The sequence below is a fragment of the Rhinolophus sinicus genome, linkage group LG11, assembly GCF_036562045.2.
Source record: "Rhinolophus sinicus isolate RSC01 linkage group LG11, ASM3656204v1, whole genome shotgun sequence".
Lineage (NCBI taxonomy): Eukaryota > Metazoa > Chordata > Mammalia > Chiroptera > Rhinolophidae > Rhinolophus > Rhinolophus sinicus.
Window position 1 is genome coordinate 40,488,779 of NC_133760.1, and position 18,134 is coordinate 40,506,912.

Below are 18,134 nucleotides of genomic sequence, written 5' to 3' on the forward strand. Positions count from 1 at the left end.
CACGAAGGAAGACTACCTGAGACTGAGCAGCCCCTCTGGCCATCTCACGAATCTCAAGAGGACGGTCAGGCCTTCCAGGCCCAAGCAGCACTGAGTCAGCCTGGGGACAGAGGGAGGTTACCACAGTGGCTCTGGCAGTGAGCCCCCACCCCTCAGCTGTCCCCATGGGGGGCCCTGTCACTCACGTCAGCTGCTTCAGCGGCCAGGCCTGGCTCAGGCTGGTGGCCAGTCTGCACACATGCTCTGGCTCGAAGCTGCACTCGCTCAGCCTGAGGGCAGAGGGCAAAGGGCAGAGCCTGGGTGAGGCTTGTGAAGGCTACTGTCCTGCTTCCTCCCAGTTTCCCGCGGGATCTATGGTGAGGGGGAGGACCCACTGAGGTCAACCGCCTGGACCAGGGCCTGAGAAAAAGCTAAAGATGCAGCTCCTGCCCTGGGAGATTCCTGCCTCTTTGGAGAGACAGTCCCCCAAGAAAATGCTAGAAGTGAGTCCCTTATGGAGCCCTGACTCATGCCAGGCCCTATGCCAGCCTCTGGGTACACAGGGTGAGCAAGCAGGCGTGCCTGCCTTACATGCAGTATCTCATTTAATTCCAACAGTGTCATTTATGGGTGAGGAAACAGAGCTGGTCAGAAGTAAGGGCAGAGTTGGGTTTCAATCCAGCTCAGCCTGACTCCAGACCCCAAACCCATAACCACTCCCCTAGTCTCTAGCACCACTTTATTCCAGGCTCCCTTGGAGGAAGGAGGGCCTAGGATTGTCCCTTTGGCCCTGCCCTCCAGGTGTGCAACCCTGTGTGGCCAGCAGACAGGCTCCAGACCACTGCCTCACAGACGGGCAGAGATGAGAGCCCAGCACAACAACATGCGTGGTTTATTCTAACAGACAGAGGGGCCACTGGCGTTCTCCAGGAGGGGCTGACATTTGAGCTGGGTCTTCAAGGATTGCGGGGAACACTTCATCTCAGAAAAGCAGGGAAGAGAAGTCAGGCTGAGTGCCCAGTGGGGCAGGGCAGCTTTCTCAGACAGTATGTGCCGGTGAACAAGGAGCAAAGGCCCCTTGTGGCTGAATATATGTGTGTATGTATGCGATGTGTGGTGTGTGTGTGTGTGTGTGGGGAGGTATATGGTGTGTGTGCATGTATGTGTGGTGTGTGTGTGTGTGTGGGGGGGGAGGTATATGGTGTGTGTGCATGTATGTGTGTGGTGTGGTATGTGTGTTGTGTATGTGTTATGTGTGGGATGTGTGCAGGTGGTGTGTGTGTGTGTGTGTGTGGTGTGGGGGATGAGGAAAGACGTGGTCGGAGGTAACTGCCAAATCAGACTGTGAGGGAGAAGACCAGGCTAAGGAACCTGAACTTGATCCTGAAGGGCTTAGAGCGGTGGTGTGGCATAGTCAGATGTATGGGTGTCAGTAAGATCCCTCTGGGTGCTGTGGGGTGAATGGATGGGAAAAGGCCTGGCAAGAGGCAGTGCGCCAATTTGGAGGCCACAGTCACAGCTAAAGTAAGACATGTAGGGGAGCTAACTCAAGGCAGTAGTGGTGAGGTTGAGAGAGAGGGAGACAGAGCCCCAGGCTCCCCGGGGGTAATAATAACAACAACAACAACAGCTGATATAGCGCTCAAATGAACCAGGCCCTTTCCAAGCACTTTACACATGTTAACTCATTTAATTCTCACAACAGATGAGGAACTGAAACAGAGAGGTTAAGTCACTTGTCCAAAGTCACACAGCTGGTAAGTGGTAGAGTTGGGATTTACCTCCAGGTGGCTCCACAGTCCAAGCTCTTAACTATGATACTCAGAAGCATCCAGATTTATAGTTAAGGCATGGCTAAGAGGCACAAATACAATGTGAAGGCCGGGCCCAAGGTCTAGAGGAGTGGGGGTTTGGGGAAGGTGATGGGGAGGCAAACCTGGGCAGTGAGCTGAAACAGGGTGTGAGAAGGAGGACAGGGCCCAGTGAAAAAGCAGGCATGGAGCTGCCACGGGGTCAGCCTCCTCTCTCCCCTCCCCTCCATTTCCCCCTTACCCCAGACAGGAATTACCTCAGTGTTTTCCCGGCCTCTTCCTGTTGGGAGAAGTGAATCCTGAAGCTCTGCTGGGAGCCCAGGCTGCAGAGAGAGGGGTGTGAGGAAGCCACAGCCTTACCAGTGTCCTCAGGACCCAGATGCCAGGGGACACAGGGCACCTGAGCCCGTCATCACACACACAGGAGGTAATGAGGCTGACGGAGGGACAAGGGCTGGGGGAATCCATGGAAGGAGAGGCCCTTGCTGATCCAACTCCTTCTGTGGGGACCCTGAAGCCTGGCCTTCCCCACCCTGTGATCTCCCTGGTCCCCATGGCACGAGGGCCGCAGAGGATGGAAACTGTGATCCCACATTCAGTGAACCCTGGAGACTCAATGGTTGTCCCAAGTCACACAGACTTCCCCCACCATCAGCAAGTGGCACCAGGATCCTTACTTCACCGAGGCCTCCTGGACACGTGGGCAGGAGGGGAGACTCTCCACCAGGCACAGGACACTTTCCTGAGAGATGTTGTTGTGACTCAGACTAGAAGAGAAATGAGGTTCGGGATGGGGCCATGGGGGTCAGCACCTCCGTGGAGCCCTGCCCAGCCTCCTTTGTCTCCTCCCCTCCAGCTCTCATCTCCGGGAGGAGAGTTCTCAATGTCCGAGTGTCCATTCTCCAGGTGGAGACACCGAGGTCCTGAGAGAGGCCAGAGGGGCACTGGCACCACATGGTCAGGACAGGCTCCGGACCCCGAGTCCCTGCAAGCTGTGCGACAGCGCGCTGATGGGGTTAGGGTGGCAGCCCCAGACAGAGCACAAAGCTCAGTTGCCTAGCAATGGCCATCCTAGTTCTGGCCAACTGTCTCCCGGGTTACTGGGGAGATTGGTGAGAGTGCGGATGACTTCCTAGGGACCCTCCCTGTTATGGGGACATTTCCAAAACCGTGTCCCGTAGCCTTGGTCAGAGGAGCTTCAGGGATGGGCTGGACCAGGAGCCGGGACAGCTAAGATCCCACACCAGCTGGTTAGGGATGAGCTGTCGCTCCTTACCCGGAGTCAGCTTGAGTTACCAAGCTTTAGTCGCAGCCTGTCCTGGGTGTCTGGTGGGGGCTCTTCCCAAGGTGGGCAATGAGGGAAGGAGGAAAGGACCCAAGGCAGGGGAGGATTTCAAGGGAAGAATTACCCCTTTCCCCTCCCCTGTCCTTGTCCTCTGGGGTTCTCTAGGGATCCCTCAAAATTCATGCCCTTGGCTCAGAGGACTCTTCCTCCTTGCTGTCCTTGAGACTGCTCATCACTTACTCAAGCAAACCAGAGATGGGCACCTGAGGCAGACATTTTAGGAGGCACCTGAGCCCGTCATCACCCAGCTGGTTGGCGGAGAGGCTGCAAGAGGTAAGAGGAGGGTGCTGATGGTCAGATGTGGCCCCCCAACCTGTGCCTTACCTTCAGCCACCATCACTGCTACTCTACCCACACAGCACTCTCTTTATCACCCGTTCTCACCTCCTCCAGTCAGCATCGCTTCCATCCCAACACCACCATCACCACCGGCTCCATCCCATCATTACTACTCGACACCACCATCACCACAACCACCGCCATCTCCATCACCACGAGACTCATCACCACCAACACCACCACACCACAGCTCCCGTGTTCCCATCACCATTCCCCTCCCCAGCACCATGGTTAACCAGTTCGCATCTTCCCCCTCGGTGTCTGCGGACCACTACCAGGACTCCAGCAGGGGAAAACCAATTAGCTTTTACCATGCCCTTGGCCTGGATCAGTTGGGAGCTGCCATTTTTGAACAAGAGTAAATTCAGGGGGAAAAAAAATGTTTGGAGGAGGCGCTTCCCCAACAGATTTCTTCTTTTAATTTGGGAATGCAATATCGGAAATTGCACTTGAATACTTTCTTATTTCCCTTCATTGTGGCATTTTATGGTTTTAGCGACAGTTTCAGAGACAATCTGACCAGTGTGCCCTGGAATATCTGATTTTCGTTCTGTATCTTTGAACTCATTTTGTCCCTGATTATGACACTTTTGAGGCTTGTTTATTTTGCCTTTTCCTGAGAAACTGTAAAACTTAGTTTGTCTCATGAAGCCACTTAATAATCTTTAAAACAAGAAAAATTACCCTCGACAATGAAAAAACAGAAAATCTCAAAGGCACATCATTGCTTATTCCTCTTTCTTTAAAATACTTGATTTTCATCACATTTGTTTTCTTGGCCACATCACAACAGGAATTTTTTTTTTTTTTTGTACACATCTCTCTTTAAGGTCCTAAGCTGCACTTCTAACGGTTGTGAACAAAGATTCTGCATTGTACATACCGTGTTTCCCTGAAAATAAGACCTAGCCGGACCATCAGCTCTCCTGCGTCTTTTGGAGCAAAAATTAATCTAAGACCGGGTCTTATTTTAACATATAAGACCGGGTCCTATATAATATAATATAACATGAGACCAGGTCTTATTTTACTATAATATAGAGCTGATTGTCCAGCCAGGTCTTCTTTTCGGGGAAACGCGGTAGCTGTGTGACTTTGGCCAAGTTCTTAAACTCTCTGGAGCGCAGCTCTCTCACCTATAAAATGGGGACAATAGTATATAGGTTTGTGGAAAGGATAAAAAGCATATCTAAAGCACATAGAACAGTGGAGAAAGTGCTATAGGTGTTAGCTATTATTATCATTTTTCTACCCACGTGGGGGCTGCACTATTTGGGCACCAAGACAGGCCACACAGATACCACTTCTCAACAGTAACAGTACGAGAGCTCGAGTCCCCACCCAGCTGGCTCTGGGAGCCCCCTTCAGGCTGAGGCATTTAGTACATGCCAGAGAAATCAATGGATCCTTCATTTTAGTCCCCAGCACCCAGCAGAGCTCCAATGACTTGATCAACATTAGGCCAACGGGCTCCTGTGGCCCTTTTTGAAGGCCTTCCCCAATTAGATCAAGAGCACATGCTTAACTAGCTCCACTATGGCGGGCGGAGGGGGTGGGAGGGATAAAATGGGTACAGGGAAACCTTATGGATGTGACCCAGAGTCTCGGGCATCCCGTTAGCTGGTCCTGAGAGGTGTTGAGAGCACGTGTACACACACACATCCCTCCAGTGACACCCAGGCACATGCTTCCAGGCTCCGTCCTCCTCCCCCAACTTACTCCAGCTGGTTGAGGTCTTCACAGTTTCTCAGCACCTTGCACAGTGGCTCCACATGCTCCTGGCTGAGGCCGCAGCCCGTGAACATGCTGGAGGAGAGGGAACAAGCTGGGGCTGAGTGTTAAGCCACTCAGACCCGCTCTGCCCTGGCTCATCCTGGGTGTGGCCTCCCAGCCCCTGTGGTGGGGCCTTGTCCAAGCTTGGACTCTCCGGAACTATCCAGCACCCACAACTTCCACCTCCCCCACAGCAGATCCCACCTGGCACCCACATGCTCCCTCTGGGAGGTGGTTCTGAAAGTGGGACCTTGCTGACATGCAAATTCTGGAAGCCCAGCCCAGACGCCCTGAATCAGAAACTCTAGGGGCAAGGCCCTCCGGCTGATTGATTTGAGCTCAAGTCCGAGAACTGTAGCTCTTGGGGTCATTTTAATGAACAGACATGGGGGGTGTGGGGTGGAGGAGAATAGGGTGAGGTCTGCTTTTGCAGAGGGCTACTGATCCTGAAATTAAAAGTAATGGTAAATCTGCCTTTACCAGTGGTAAAGGCCTAAAATGAGATGATACAATAAGTTAAAGAAGAGCCTATGACCAGCCAGCAATTGAAAAAAAAAAGAATCTTAAAATCACAAAGTTCCTAAAATCATTATTTCAAATTTGTATCACTGTTACTCTCCTTCATGATTCACCCCAGAGCTCTAAATTCCTTTTTATACCGTGACTTACTTCCTATTTTTAAATCAGCTTATTCTTTTTATTTGATGTATTTAGTGTAAAAGAAAACCCTGTATCACTCACTCAAATGGGAAACTGGTATTGCATGCCACAAACAGACCATAAGCATAAGAATATATGAAATGAGAGCAAAATATCACCATTAAATTTGAGCCAGATATTGACACCTGCTAAGGGCTCTCTTTCTTAAAAAATGAGCTTCGCCAGTGTTAGAGAGCTGGTACAGACACGCCCACATCCAGCTGAGACTTCCTCTTGGCCTTAAATAGACAGGGAATAGTGACCTCTCTAAGGATTCAATGAAGTGGAACTTCTCTAGTAGCTGCCCAACCTCCTGACAATCATCCAATCCAAGTCTGTGCCCTACATTTTGGAAACCACTGACTTAGAAACTACTAAGCTGTCCTAGAGGTCAGGGTAGTATCCGGCTAGGACAGAAGTCCAAAAGCTACAGCCAAAGCCACCTGTTTTTATATGGCTTGTAAACTAAGGATGATTTTCCCATTTTCAAATGGTCGAGAAAAAAAATCAAAAGAAGAATAACAGTTCATGACACAAACATTATATGAAATTCAAATCTCATTTCCACAACTACAGTTTCACTGGCACGTAGCCACACACATTCCTTTATGTATTTTCTGTGCTGCTTTCAAGCGAAAACAGTAGAGTCACTGAGATAGAAACCATAGAGCCTGCGAAACCCAAAATATTTACAATCTAACCCTTTACAGAAAACGTCTGTCCACCCCTGGGCTAGAAGTACTGTGAATGGCCTGGGTTCAAGTCCAGCTGCCTCCCTCACCATGTGACGTGCAGTCTGACCACAGCTGTGAGGTTTATAGGAGGTGACATGTAGAAGGCTGTCAGATTGGTGCCCTGCAGACGTTCAACAAATACTTGCTCTTCCATTTATTATTCCACAGCTGAGGATGCTGAGGCACAGCGAGGAGAAGGGTCTGGTCCAAGGCCTCTGAGCAAGCCAGTGGCATCAAATAGTCAACAGAAATGTCATCTCTGCTTTCAGAGGTCCCTCACCTGCCCCATTATCCTGCCTCTAGTGCAAGACCTGCCCCCCTCTCGCCCAGGCAACCACAGAGCGCTGGTCCAGGAGTCAGCACCAGCGACACGCATGCTTTACATGTTGTCTCATGTAATCCTTGCAAATGCCCTGCAGTATGGTGTCTCCCTTCTCCAGCTGCAGAAACTGAGAATCGGGGAGGTTGAGGAACTTGCCCAAGGTGCCAAGCCTGCTGGGCAGGTTGTGAAGTCCTTTTTCTTGGACACGTTCCTGAGTCTGATGTGGACTCCTTCCTTGTCTTTGACAGAGCCTGGCTCTCTCTGGATGCCTGCCTCTTCATGTTGGAGGAAACAAGTCTCCTTGCAGGTCCTTCGGGGGAATGTGCTGCACGTTCTTTCTCTGCTGTCTGTCCTCTGCTCTGGCCATTCAGGAGGCGTGTCTACTCATCCCCAACACCCTCTGTCTGCCAGGGAGGGCACGGGTCCAGGGGACTTACCCATAACGCCCACTTTTCTGCTTCTCGTTAGACCTGAAGTGCAGGGTCACGTGATGCAGGGACCTGGAGCAGACAGCACCTGGCTCAGCCACCCTCGGCCACAGCCTTAGGATGCCCCCAGGGGCCAAGCACCCCTCCTCCAGAAGCTGAGCCTCTGACTTGGGTCCTACTGCCTCCATCCTTCCCCTCACACCCACCAGACTTCAGGCGACCCTCCAAGACCAGCCCCAGTTGCCCCAGGGCAATGCCCACCTGAGATCCACCTTTTGAACTCGTGGGCAGAGGTTGAAGAGGTCAGCCAGCAGGAAGGGGCTCCTTAGGGACAGTCTCATCTGGCTCAGCCTGAGAAGGAAAGGGGCAGGGTCCTAAGTCAGCGAGTCAGAGCCAAGCAAGATCTGTAGGCAAGGAACCGTGATAGGTGGAGGGGAAAGACCCCGAGCACGGGGAGGGCTGGCAGGTCAGCATAGCAATAAGGAAGAAGGCAGGGATTCAAGAGAGACAAATAGACGCTTGGGGTCAAGCAGACTTGGGTTTGAGCCCCAGTTCTGCTTCCTGGCTGTGTGTCCTTGGATAAGTCACTTAAGCTCTCTGAGCCTCAGTTTCCTTACCTGGGAAACAGGACAACTCATGGTATACCTTCCTCTCAGGGTGTCATCAGGATTTAATTACATCAAGTGTGCGCACTGCCTAGCCTGCTACCCAGGCTTGTTATTATTATTATTATATTGTTTCCATCCTGAAGCACAGACTTAACAGGTCAGTCTTGCTGACAGGGAGTGGGATACTTCTACCTTTAGAGTAGTTTATAGGCCTCAGCACTATTGAGATTGGGGCTAGATAATTCATTGTTATTGGGGGCTGCCCTGCAGGAGGCTTAGCAGCATCTCAGACCTCTACTCACTAGATGCCAGTAGTGGCAATACCTCTCTCCCACGCTGTATCTCCAGCACCCCAAACAGTGCCTGGTCCACAGTAGTGCACAAGCACTATTGACCAAGTAATATAAAGCGTAAGTCAGGCTGGCTACCTCATTCAAAAGACAGATGAGGAGTTGGGGGCTGATGCTGTGTGATTTGGGCATAGAGAAGCCCCTCTCTGGTCTGAGGTTTCCCACCTGTTCATTTTAACCTACCATCTTTTGTGTCCAAAGGAGCCCTTTCTGACCCATTCTCTCCTAGCAGGGTAGGACCAGGATGGGTGCCGTGGAGGTTGACATGAGCTCTGCCATACTTGCCCACCTCTGGCATTTCACAGTCTCCTCCCCTGCCCCCCACCTTATAGGACTCAGGGATGAGCGAGGTCCTAGATGTGATGTGAGTCTTCTCAGGTATCCCAGAAATCATTACCCTTAGTGTTTATATCGCTATTATTAATGATATGATTTAACTTCCTGTTGTATTTTTTCACCCCAGCTGCAGCTACTTCCCCCACCCCAGAAGAAAATTTAAAGTAAATCCTTTTCAAATTCTAACCAGTCTGAACTGAAATTAGAAAACAGAATTTTAAATACTTTGGGGGATGCTGCTAAATTCCCCCTTTACGAAGTTAGATGGTGAACTTTAAAAAATGGTGTGTGACATACACATGACCTACCTCTATAAAGTCCCTTTCTAGGGGAAGGTGACCTTTCTGTGGTTGGGGAGAAGTACACGAGCCCATCTGTCACAGTAACTTGTCTTGTTTGAATCCCATCCCTGGGGCAGGGGTTGGGGAAAATGAATCCCATTTATCAGATGAGGAAACTGAGGCGCAGAGGGGTCAAATGACTCCCCTCATAGTTGATAAAGTATGAGGGAGGAGCTGGGAGTAGACTCTAGCTCCCAGTTGTGCCTGATAAAATGAGGGCACAGCCCAAGGTAAGGAGGGAAGAAAAGGGAGGGGATAGCTTTACAATGCAAGAGCCTCAGGCCACAGGGAAATGGGGAAACCAGTCTTACTGCAGCAGCTTCAGCTGGTGGAGCCGGGGCAAATGTCCCAGCAGGGTGTCCAGGCTCTGATCACTCAGGGTCCCGTGGGACAATCTATGAAACAAGACATCTGAATGAGGTGGGGAAGCCTTGGGCAAAGCTAGGAGTATGGCCGCACAGCCGAGCCTTTGGGAGATGGGTCCTAAACCTGGGGTGCCCTAAACGTTCCCTCGGAACACCAGGTCCTTGAGTTACGAAAGCTGGAGGAAAAGGAAAGTCACATATGTTTGGAAAACACTGGGTTAAGCCAAATTAGTTTTCTTTGCTGTGGGACTTCTCAGAAGAGTGCTTTTGGCAGCATTGGCTGTAGTGCTATAGAGAAGGGGAAGGAGAAGGGGGGAGGGGGGGAGAAAGGAGGAGGGGAAGGGGAAGAGGAGGAGGAGGAGGAGGAGGAGGAGGAGGAGGAGGAGGAGGAGAAAAAGAAGGAGAAGAAGAATAATCCCAAGAAACCAAATGAAAACAAAACAAAAACAAAAAATGCCGGAAGCAGCCTGATGTCTACCTTGACCCTAGAGGGGGTGGTTCAATAACTTGTGACACATCCAAACCGTGGAGGGTTAGTACGAAAAGGCACAAATACACAATATAATGTATAAAAAACACATAAGAGATAATCAGGGACAATTGAACACTATGGCTATTTGATGATTTTAATGTGTCATAAAATGTTAATATTTTAGGTCTGGTAATGGTTTTCTGGTTATGTTAAAAAACAAAGAGTATTTATCTTTTAGCTATGCATACTGAAATATCTACAGATGAAATTATGAGGTGTCTGGGCATTGCTTCCAAATGACATGTGTATGTGTGGGCGCGTGGGCACATGTGTATGCACGCAAGCATGTGTGCAAATGTGTGTGTGTGCCTGTGTGTGTGTGCTGGGGCCACGAGATGACAAGCAATATGCAGTTAGCTACAGGGCAACTAAGGCTCCATTACACTACTCTCCCTGTTTTTCTCTGTGCATGATAGTCTTCCATAATAAAAGTGTTTTGTTTTTTAAATTAAGAAGTAACTTTATAGTGGGGAAATCTGACAAACACTACGTTGCCAGGCGATCAAGGTCAATATCAAGAGTGAGAAGTCGAGTCCACAGCAGGTCTCCCCTGAGACAGGAAGAGGCACTTTACCCTGTGGTCTTCTTAGCCCAAACCCATAACCCAGTCTAACCATGAAAAACACATCAACCCCAAATCGAGGAATATCTGAGCAGTACTCCTCAAAACCGTCAAGGTCATGCAGGAACAATAAAGAAAGACTGAGCAACTAGCACAGATCAGAGGAGGCAAAGGAATAGGGATGACAGAATGCAAAGTGGGATCCTGGATTAGAGTCTGGATCAGAGAACGGGCATTTGTGGAAAAACTGGTGAGATCTGAATGAAGTCTAGCGTATAACTAATAGTCGTGTACCAAGGTAAGAGGTTCTTAGTTGTGACAAGTACCATGATAACGTGTGATATGAACAACCAAGGGAAACTGAGTGAGGGAACTCTCTGGACTAGGTTTACCACTTTTCTGCAAATCAAGTTTTAAACTATTCTAACATATATGGTTTATTTAAAAAATTCATTGGCTCTTCATGTGTTGATATTCTAGGAAAGCCTGATGTAGTGTCCCGAGACAAAAGCTTGGGGCAGAGCTCTTACGTGGGAAGATTCCGCGTCTGTTAACAACGTCAAAAACCCTTCCCTCTGGGTCCATACGTGTTTGAACTTGGAGAAAAGCATGGAAGGACACACACAGGTGATCAACATGGATAAGCTTGTTGCAAGGGCCAGAAGGGCATTTGAGGTGGGAGCCTGAAAGCAAGAAAGAAGACTAGTAAAATAGAAAAACACATCCGGTGCGATGGAAAGTAAAACTGCAGAACATGGCTAGTCTGTGACTGTGAATAGGTACAAACTGGACATGCAAATGCACAAGGAGTAGAAGGCCCTGAGGAGAGGCCTCCAGGAGTGACAGGTTCCAGCCATGGAGGCAGGCCTACGTGGGTGCCAGTGTGGGGCTCCAGGGGTGGAGGGGGCAGACTGAGACTCTTGGGTGCCCTGAGTTGAGCAGCTGGGGAACGTGAAGCCCCAGGCCCAGCACAGCCTCTCTCAGTGGGAGGGGTGAGGTACCTGATCTGGACTTTTGGGAGCAAGTCAGGGAACTCCCATGGGGTTGGGCTATGGGGTCTGGCAGGAAGGAACCAGAAAAGACTCACCTGGCCTCTAAGGCGGACTCCCCCCACCCCTCAGGTCACTGGGCAGATGCCCGCATTGTGCCCTCTGGGGCTGTGTCTTCCTTACTTACTTGATTTCCACAGGCCCTGGGCACTTCTCCAGAGTTTCACAGAGGCGGATGAGGCTCGGGGGCTCCAGCTGACACTCCCTGAGGCTGAAAAGGGGCAGTGGGCAGGCAGGGGTTCAGAGAGGGCTCAGGGCACCTGTCCAGCTCCAGGGACTCTCCCCTCCTTCCCACAACCCTCCTCCCCAACCTGCAGGCAGCAGGCTCTTCCCCCTGCAGGGGGCGCTCTCCACCCCTACGTCTCTCCAAGGCCCCCTTCCCATCACTCTGACCCCGAGTGCCCAGATACCCTGATCCAGCCCCTAAGTCCTCCCCACTGAGTCACGCCTAAGTTCAGGCCACCATCACCACTCACCCGGACCACTTTAATACTCTCGTTCTTCCCCTCTTGCCTCCCTGCCATCCTTCTCCACCCTGCCAGCATCTTATCTTTAAACAGTGTAAGTCTGACCAGGCTCTCTTGTGCTGAAAGCCCTCTGTGGTTCCCCATTATCCTTAGGCTAAAAGCAAAACAGCGTTGCCATGGCCTCACTTGCCTCCACTCTCCCTGTATATTCTCAGCCACACTGAAATGTTTCCCAAAAGCCACGCTTTCACTCCTCTGAGCCTCCACACAAGCTGGCTCACCTGTCTGGACACTACCTCTCCCCTCCTCTGGACAACTCTGTTCAGGCCCCAGCTTAGGCAGCTCTCTTCTTATGTGAGGAAATCAAGGCCCGGAGAGGGGAGGGGTCCAGCCAGGGCTCACAGCCCCTCGTGGCAGAGCCAAAAAGGCTTCAGAGAAACTAATGTGGGATCTTTTCTCTAAGGAGAATGCTGGGCCCAGCAGCCCCTGTCACCAGCCCTCATTCTTCCTCCCTTGCCTGAAACTCTCTCTCCTAGTCCCCAGCCCTAACCCCCTGGGCTCTCCTCACTTCCTGAGCCCTCACCCCACTGTGGTGACCCCAAATAAGAAGTGGGTAAGATGGTACCAGAAGCTCCTGGGGATGCAGTGCTGACCGAACCATGAGAACTGGCTTCCAGTCGGGAACTCTGGCAAAGACCCAGCAGCTGACAGATCCCTTGGAGTCGGGAAAACATTTGAAAGGAAAGTTCAAATCATCCACATTGGAAGACGAGACTCATCAGTCAGGGCTGGAAGGGGTCCTTGTGACAATCAAGCCCCTCCCTGTACAGATGGGGAAACAGGCCAGAGAGAGCAAGCCAGCCATTTACACCTGTCTAGGGGGCAGCACCTGACCCGGTGAAGGGAGCAGGACAGAGTTTCTCCTCTCTCTGGTCACCAAAGGTGGCCTTCACATGACTTCTGCCTCTCTGTGCCTCCATTCTTTTGGCCTCAAGAAGCCAGAGGGTCCCCAGAAATGGAGACCCTAGTTTGGAAAGCAAGACTACCAGGCTTCGGGCGAGCCCTGGCTTCAGACAGCCATCCCATATGCCAGTGCCCTTCCCTGCCACGTCAGCCCAGCTGGCCCCACATTGGCAGGGCCTTGGGCGAACCTCCCAAGCTAGACCAGGGTGCCCCACTAGGGGGCAGCCAGGAACATCTGTGGAGAACTACCTATTACTCATTGTTTACAGCAAACAAGTGGAAACTTTCAGAGCACCAACGGTTCTTGGCTTCTCAAATTTCCTTCTCAGAGTGTGAAAGGACGGTGACTCATCTGAAGCTGTGAGTCTGCAGACGTCTGCAAAAGTCCCCGAAAGGCAGAAATACAAATGCTCCCCTCTCCCTCCTGCACAGCAGTAACCTGCTAACACCTGCTCTGCTGTGGCCTTTACTCGTCCCTCCCCTGCACCTGCACTGGCTTCTTCCAAGAGAGATTTAAGGTGGCTGTTTACTGCAAATTTATACGGGGTATGTGTGAGGGTACAGAAGTAGTGATGAATTGTAGCCAGACCCGGGGTGGGGGTGGGGGTTACTCTAGGGCTGACAGTGGTCAACATGGATCTAAGGTGGAGGGTATCTGTAGGAAATGGGGACCAGAGTGGGGAGGGGAGCCCACCCCACCCCTGGAGCTCTCCCTCCTCACCTGGCTCTTCTGTCACTTCTCAGGATGATGACTTGGCTCTTGAAACTGCAGGCAGAAAGGAGGCAGCAGTCAGAGAAAGCGCAAAGGGTCCGCTCCCCAGGCAAGGGCAAGAAAGCAGACTGGCCCAGGCAAGGCAGGCCTGGGGGGTAGGATGCAGATTCAGCAAATACTACAATAAATACACTAACGACTACATTTATTAAGGCATATATACAGCACACCAACGTGGTCGCCTTTCATTCTCACACTGAAACTGTGAAATAGGAAGTATTGTTATCCCCATTTTACAGATGAAGACACTGAGGTATGGAGAGGCTCAGTGACCTGCTCAAAGCTGCACAGCAGGTAAGCAGTGAGCCTCCATTTAAACCTGGTCTGTCTAGTATCATAGACACTCTTGGGAGGGGACGGGGAAGAATGGGCAGGCCTCGCGTGAAAGCATGGATGATCTTCATTGCATGCCCCAGAGCTGCGTGGCTGGGTGCCTTTCCTTCTCCAGTCTCATTGGCTCCACAATGAAAGCAGGTCCTTGAGCACTCAGTAGTCACCAAGGATCTCTTAGTTTTATTAAATGTCTCTCAGGACAATCCAGAGAGTGAATAAGGGAGAGTCGATGGATTGTGTTTCATGGTGGATTTGGAACAATTTGGGTATACCTGGGTTATATTCATTCATTCATTCATTCATTCATTCATTCATTCAGGGGACACCCATCACATATACACTGACCCTGAGGATGCTACATTATGAATTTGACAGATGAGGGGACAGGGCGGGGGCCCAGAGGCACACTCACCTGACATCCAGGTGGAGAGCCCACTGCACTGCAGAGAAGCACTGGGCCAAACTGATCACACTGTCCAGGGACAAGCCGTTCTCACTGAGGCTGGAGAATCATAGGAATGGCATTGATGGCGGTCACCCAGGACTCAGAAACACCCGCTTTGTGATCAGAGCACAGGGCAGGGGAGGGCTATCCCTGAGTCCAGAGGATGGAGCTCACTGAAACCTGGATGGTCAGAGTGTCTCTCCCAACTCCCCATTATACAGATGGGGAAACTGAGGCCCAGAAAGTGGCACAGTCTTGCCCAAGGTTACAGGTTAACAGAGCTGAGATTAGATCTCAGTGGTTCCCTCTGTCTGTGATGAATCTGGGGAGTGCTTTTAGGCCAGAGTGGTGCCTCAGTTTCCCCACCAGATAAAGGAGGGGTAGTGCCCAATGAAAAATGAAAATGGCGGGGGTGGGGGGCGGGAGGCTCTTGCTCAAAAAGCAGGGAGAAAAGATTTCCTTTCTTTCATAGCCTGTCAATCTGTAATGGTGGTTTTTATTTGCCATTTAATGTCACACTCGTTAGGATGGGGGTCCTGGTAGGTGAGTGCAGACTCACATAGCACCTGGGTCATAGTAGGTGTTCACAGCAAGGGGATTTGCCCCATAAGTTGCAATCTGCATATAATTTGCCTGCAGTGGTGAGGCCTTCCTCCCCACCCAGGTGCAGGCCCCGGGTAACAACCGAGGCAGCCTCCTGTTCTTCCCAGCGTCCCAGTGAGAGTGTCTGAGCAGGAAGGGCCCTCAAGCCACAGCCCTCATTCTAAGGCTGTAGGCAAAATATACCCCTCTATAGTTTACATGTTATCTCACTGGAAACCAGAGACGTATGTCACTTGCCCAAGGCCACACCAGGAACCTGGGCCTATGCTCACTGGGGCTCCTCTCACTGGCCTAGAACAGCTTGGGTGGAGCAGTGGGGGGTAGTGGGAGCCAAGAACACAGCGGCCTTTGGGGCCCAGGAATTCTGGTCTACGGCAGGCAAAGTCTGGGGGTTCCTGGCCTCCCACCAGAGCCTCCCTTCCATACTGAACATCCTCCCTCTCTCTGCCAGGTACCCTGCGTGGGTGTCCTGTGGGGTACAAACCCTGCCTGTCTTTCAGCTCGCAGGCTATCAAACAGCCCCTCCCTGCACCCCAGGGCCAGTATGGCTGCCAGCCATTTCACTCATCGGTTATACTTCCCAGCATGTCTGCCTTGCCCCAGGTAACCTGGGATTCCCAGAGACGGGTTCAAGAAGTGAAACCTTACGTCAGAAGCTAGGTCATTGAGCCACAAAGGCCAGTATCTTTTTTAATGAAAATCATACCCTTTACTGGTGAGCACTTACCCAGGTATCAGGGACTGGGCTGGGCAATTGACATGCATTTTCTGATTTAATCTTTCCCATAATCCCAGGGGGGAGTGAGATGGGACCGAGAACACCCCCCACGCCCCACATGCCCTCATTCTGATGAAGACAAGCCTGAGAGACTTTGCCCAGCCAGCTACTCACTTCAAGGACTGCAGAGCACCCAGCCCAGGGAGCCGCTGAGCCAGCTGGGCTGCACCTTCGTCCCCCAGAGCGTTGCCTGATAAGCTGGCAGGGGCAGGAGGAGAACAGGTTAGTGGAGGGTGGGGATGGAGATGGGCAGGAGCTTTGTCTCTCCACCCACTCGCTCAGTCACTCAGCTTCTCTTGAAACTGGGACACGACCCTGGGCTGCCAATCCGCTGGGGTCTCACCCAGGGTTTTTATCCTGAGGTTTGTGGCCCCTGAGGGGAGGAGTCAGAGATGGGCTTCAGAGGGTGTCAAATGTGGGGGACCTGTATTTTAGGAGGGAGAGGTACAACTTTCACCAGATTCTCTATAGGGTTCCTGCTTGCAACAAGAAAGAACTGACAATCTAAATATTCAAAAGTAAAACAAAACCCAACACACTAACATCCTATGACTGATCGCCCACCCGCCTTCCAGTAACAATAGCCACTCACTCAAGGTGACTGGGGCGGCAGCTTCCTCCCAGTGCTGTGCAGAGCTGCTCTAGGTGCTCGGCTCGCAAGCCACAGTGTGTCAGCCTGTGGAGGGCAGAACCACAGCCCTGTAGCCCTGCCCCACCGAACAGAGGACAGAGCGGCCCACCACCCCCAGACACACAGGCAGAGAACCAGGCTTGCAGGAGAGGGACTGAGATGCCTCTGGTACCCAGATAGACAAAGACAGACCAACATACAGATGAAACATCGCACACAGGCAGCGAAGAACCAGACGGAGTCAGAGACAGAGAGGGAGGGAGACCAAGATGGACAGACACAGAGGTAAAAGAGAGAGGAGACACAGACAGATAGACAGACAGACACACAGACACACAGATGGAGCCAGAGGAGGACAGACAGGGAATGAGCAAAGGACCTCAGAAAATGTGAGAGAAACAGAAAACAAGAGAGAAACAAGGAATGAGAGACAGACAGGGAGCGAGATTCCCATGGACAGAGAATAAGAAAGAGGGCCAGAACAGTATTGATGGGAACCCTGGGGGCCTCACCTGAGCCCCCAGGCCCAGGCCTCAGGATCAGGAAAGAAGAGGCGCATGTTCCCCATCCTCTCCGTCCAGCATTCCCACAACCCCTCCACTGCTGGAAGTCAGGGGAGCTAAGAGGAGGGAGGTCCCTGGGAGGGGAAGGTGACTAAGGGGGCAGCCATGTGAGCCCTGCCTGCAGTGGCCGGGCAGGGGAGGTGGGAAGCAGGGAAGCCAGGCCACAAGTCCTGGATATAGCAGGTCATGCCATCCAGGGAGCACCTGGGGCTGGGGGCCTGGGGCCCGGCTTTGTGAAGAGGAAGGGAGGGGGCTGGGACCACACCAGGGGCCTGCACGGCGTTACTGTACCTGATGTTTGGGAAGCACAGGGACAGCATAGAGGGCATCTGGGGCATCAGGCTGTCATGAAACAGAACCCTGCAGGGACACACACCAAGGCCAGGCTGAGCCAGCTCCTCATCCGCTGTCTCCGAAGTCCATCCTCAGCCTCACTTCCCACCACCCAATCTCTATATGGGGCCCAGAGACAGTCAGACCTTGGTTGCAATTGGGCTCCTCCGTTTCCAGGCTGTGTGACCTGGGACAAATCACTTAGCCTCTTACTGGGAGAATATATGTGAACTGCCTTAGTTTGGTGCTTGGTGCATATCATAGTAAGTGCTCAATTAACCTTGGCTGTTAGTATCATTAATCTCATCATCATCATCATCATCATCATCATCATCATCAGTGCCTTCAGAGATGTCAGCCTCAGCTCCAAGCAAGCCCTCAAACGCTCCCCTACAGAAGACATTGCAGGTGGACACTGAGGAGCTAAGAGCTGAGTCTCTGTCCATGTGCTAGGCTGGCGCAATCCAGGAAGGTACCCTGGAGGAGGCAAACGCCCTCTAAAGGGTCCTCAGGCCAGAAGGAACCAGAAGTTCTGACCAAAATCAGAGCTACAGTCCAGGCAATCCTCTGGGTTTAGGCTGAAGGGCCTTGTTTTCTGGCTACCCCACCCCTGTCTCAGCATATAGTTTCCATCCTGCATTCCAGGGCTCTCTTCAGGCACCACTTCAGAAAT

General features: G+C 51.7%; 1 protein-coding gene across 4 annotated transcripts in view; it reads right to left on the reverse strand.

Annotated features, from left to right (window-relative positions):
- NLRC5 (NLR family CARD domain containing 5) overlaps positions 1–18,134 on the reverse strand; it is a 74,826-nt gene that overhangs the window by 16,105 nt on the left and 40,587 nt on the right. For all 4 annotated transcript variants that reach the window (XR_012490165.1, XM_019754160.2, XM_019754173.2 and 1 more), the window contains exons 17-32: positions 17,420–17,488; positions 16,527–16,610; positions 16,049–16,132; positions 14,521–14,610; positions 13,725–13,769; positions 12,666–12,755; positions 11,701–11,784; positions 9,377–9,460; positions 7,692–7,781; positions 7,440–7,502; positions 5,194–5,280; positions 3,316–3,399; positions 2,468–2,557; positions 2,048–2,113; positions 186–269; positions 17–100 (exon numbers count right to left, since the gene is read on the reverse strand). Coding sequence is in view for 3 of the 4 variants with exons in the window: in XM_019754160.2 (XP_019609719.2) it covers positions 17–100; positions 186–269; positions 2,048–2,113; positions 2,468–2,557; positions 3,316–3,399; positions 5,194–5,280; positions 7,440–7,502; positions 7,692–7,781; positions 9,377–9,460; positions 11,701–11,784; positions 12,666–12,755; positions 13,725–13,769; positions 14,521–14,610; positions 16,049–16,132; positions 16,527–16,610; positions 17,420–17,488 (1,278 nt within the window). In the remaining variant the exon portion in view is untranslated. The remainder of the gene's footprint in view (positions 1–16; positions 101–185; positions 270–2,047; positions 2,114–2,467; positions 2,558–3,315; positions 3,400–5,193; positions 5,281–7,439; positions 7,503–7,691; positions 7,782–9,376; positions 9,461–11,700; positions 11,785–12,665; positions 12,756–13,724; positions 13,770–14,520; positions 14,611–16,048; positions 16,133–16,526; positions 16,611–17,419; positions 17,489–18,134) is intronic.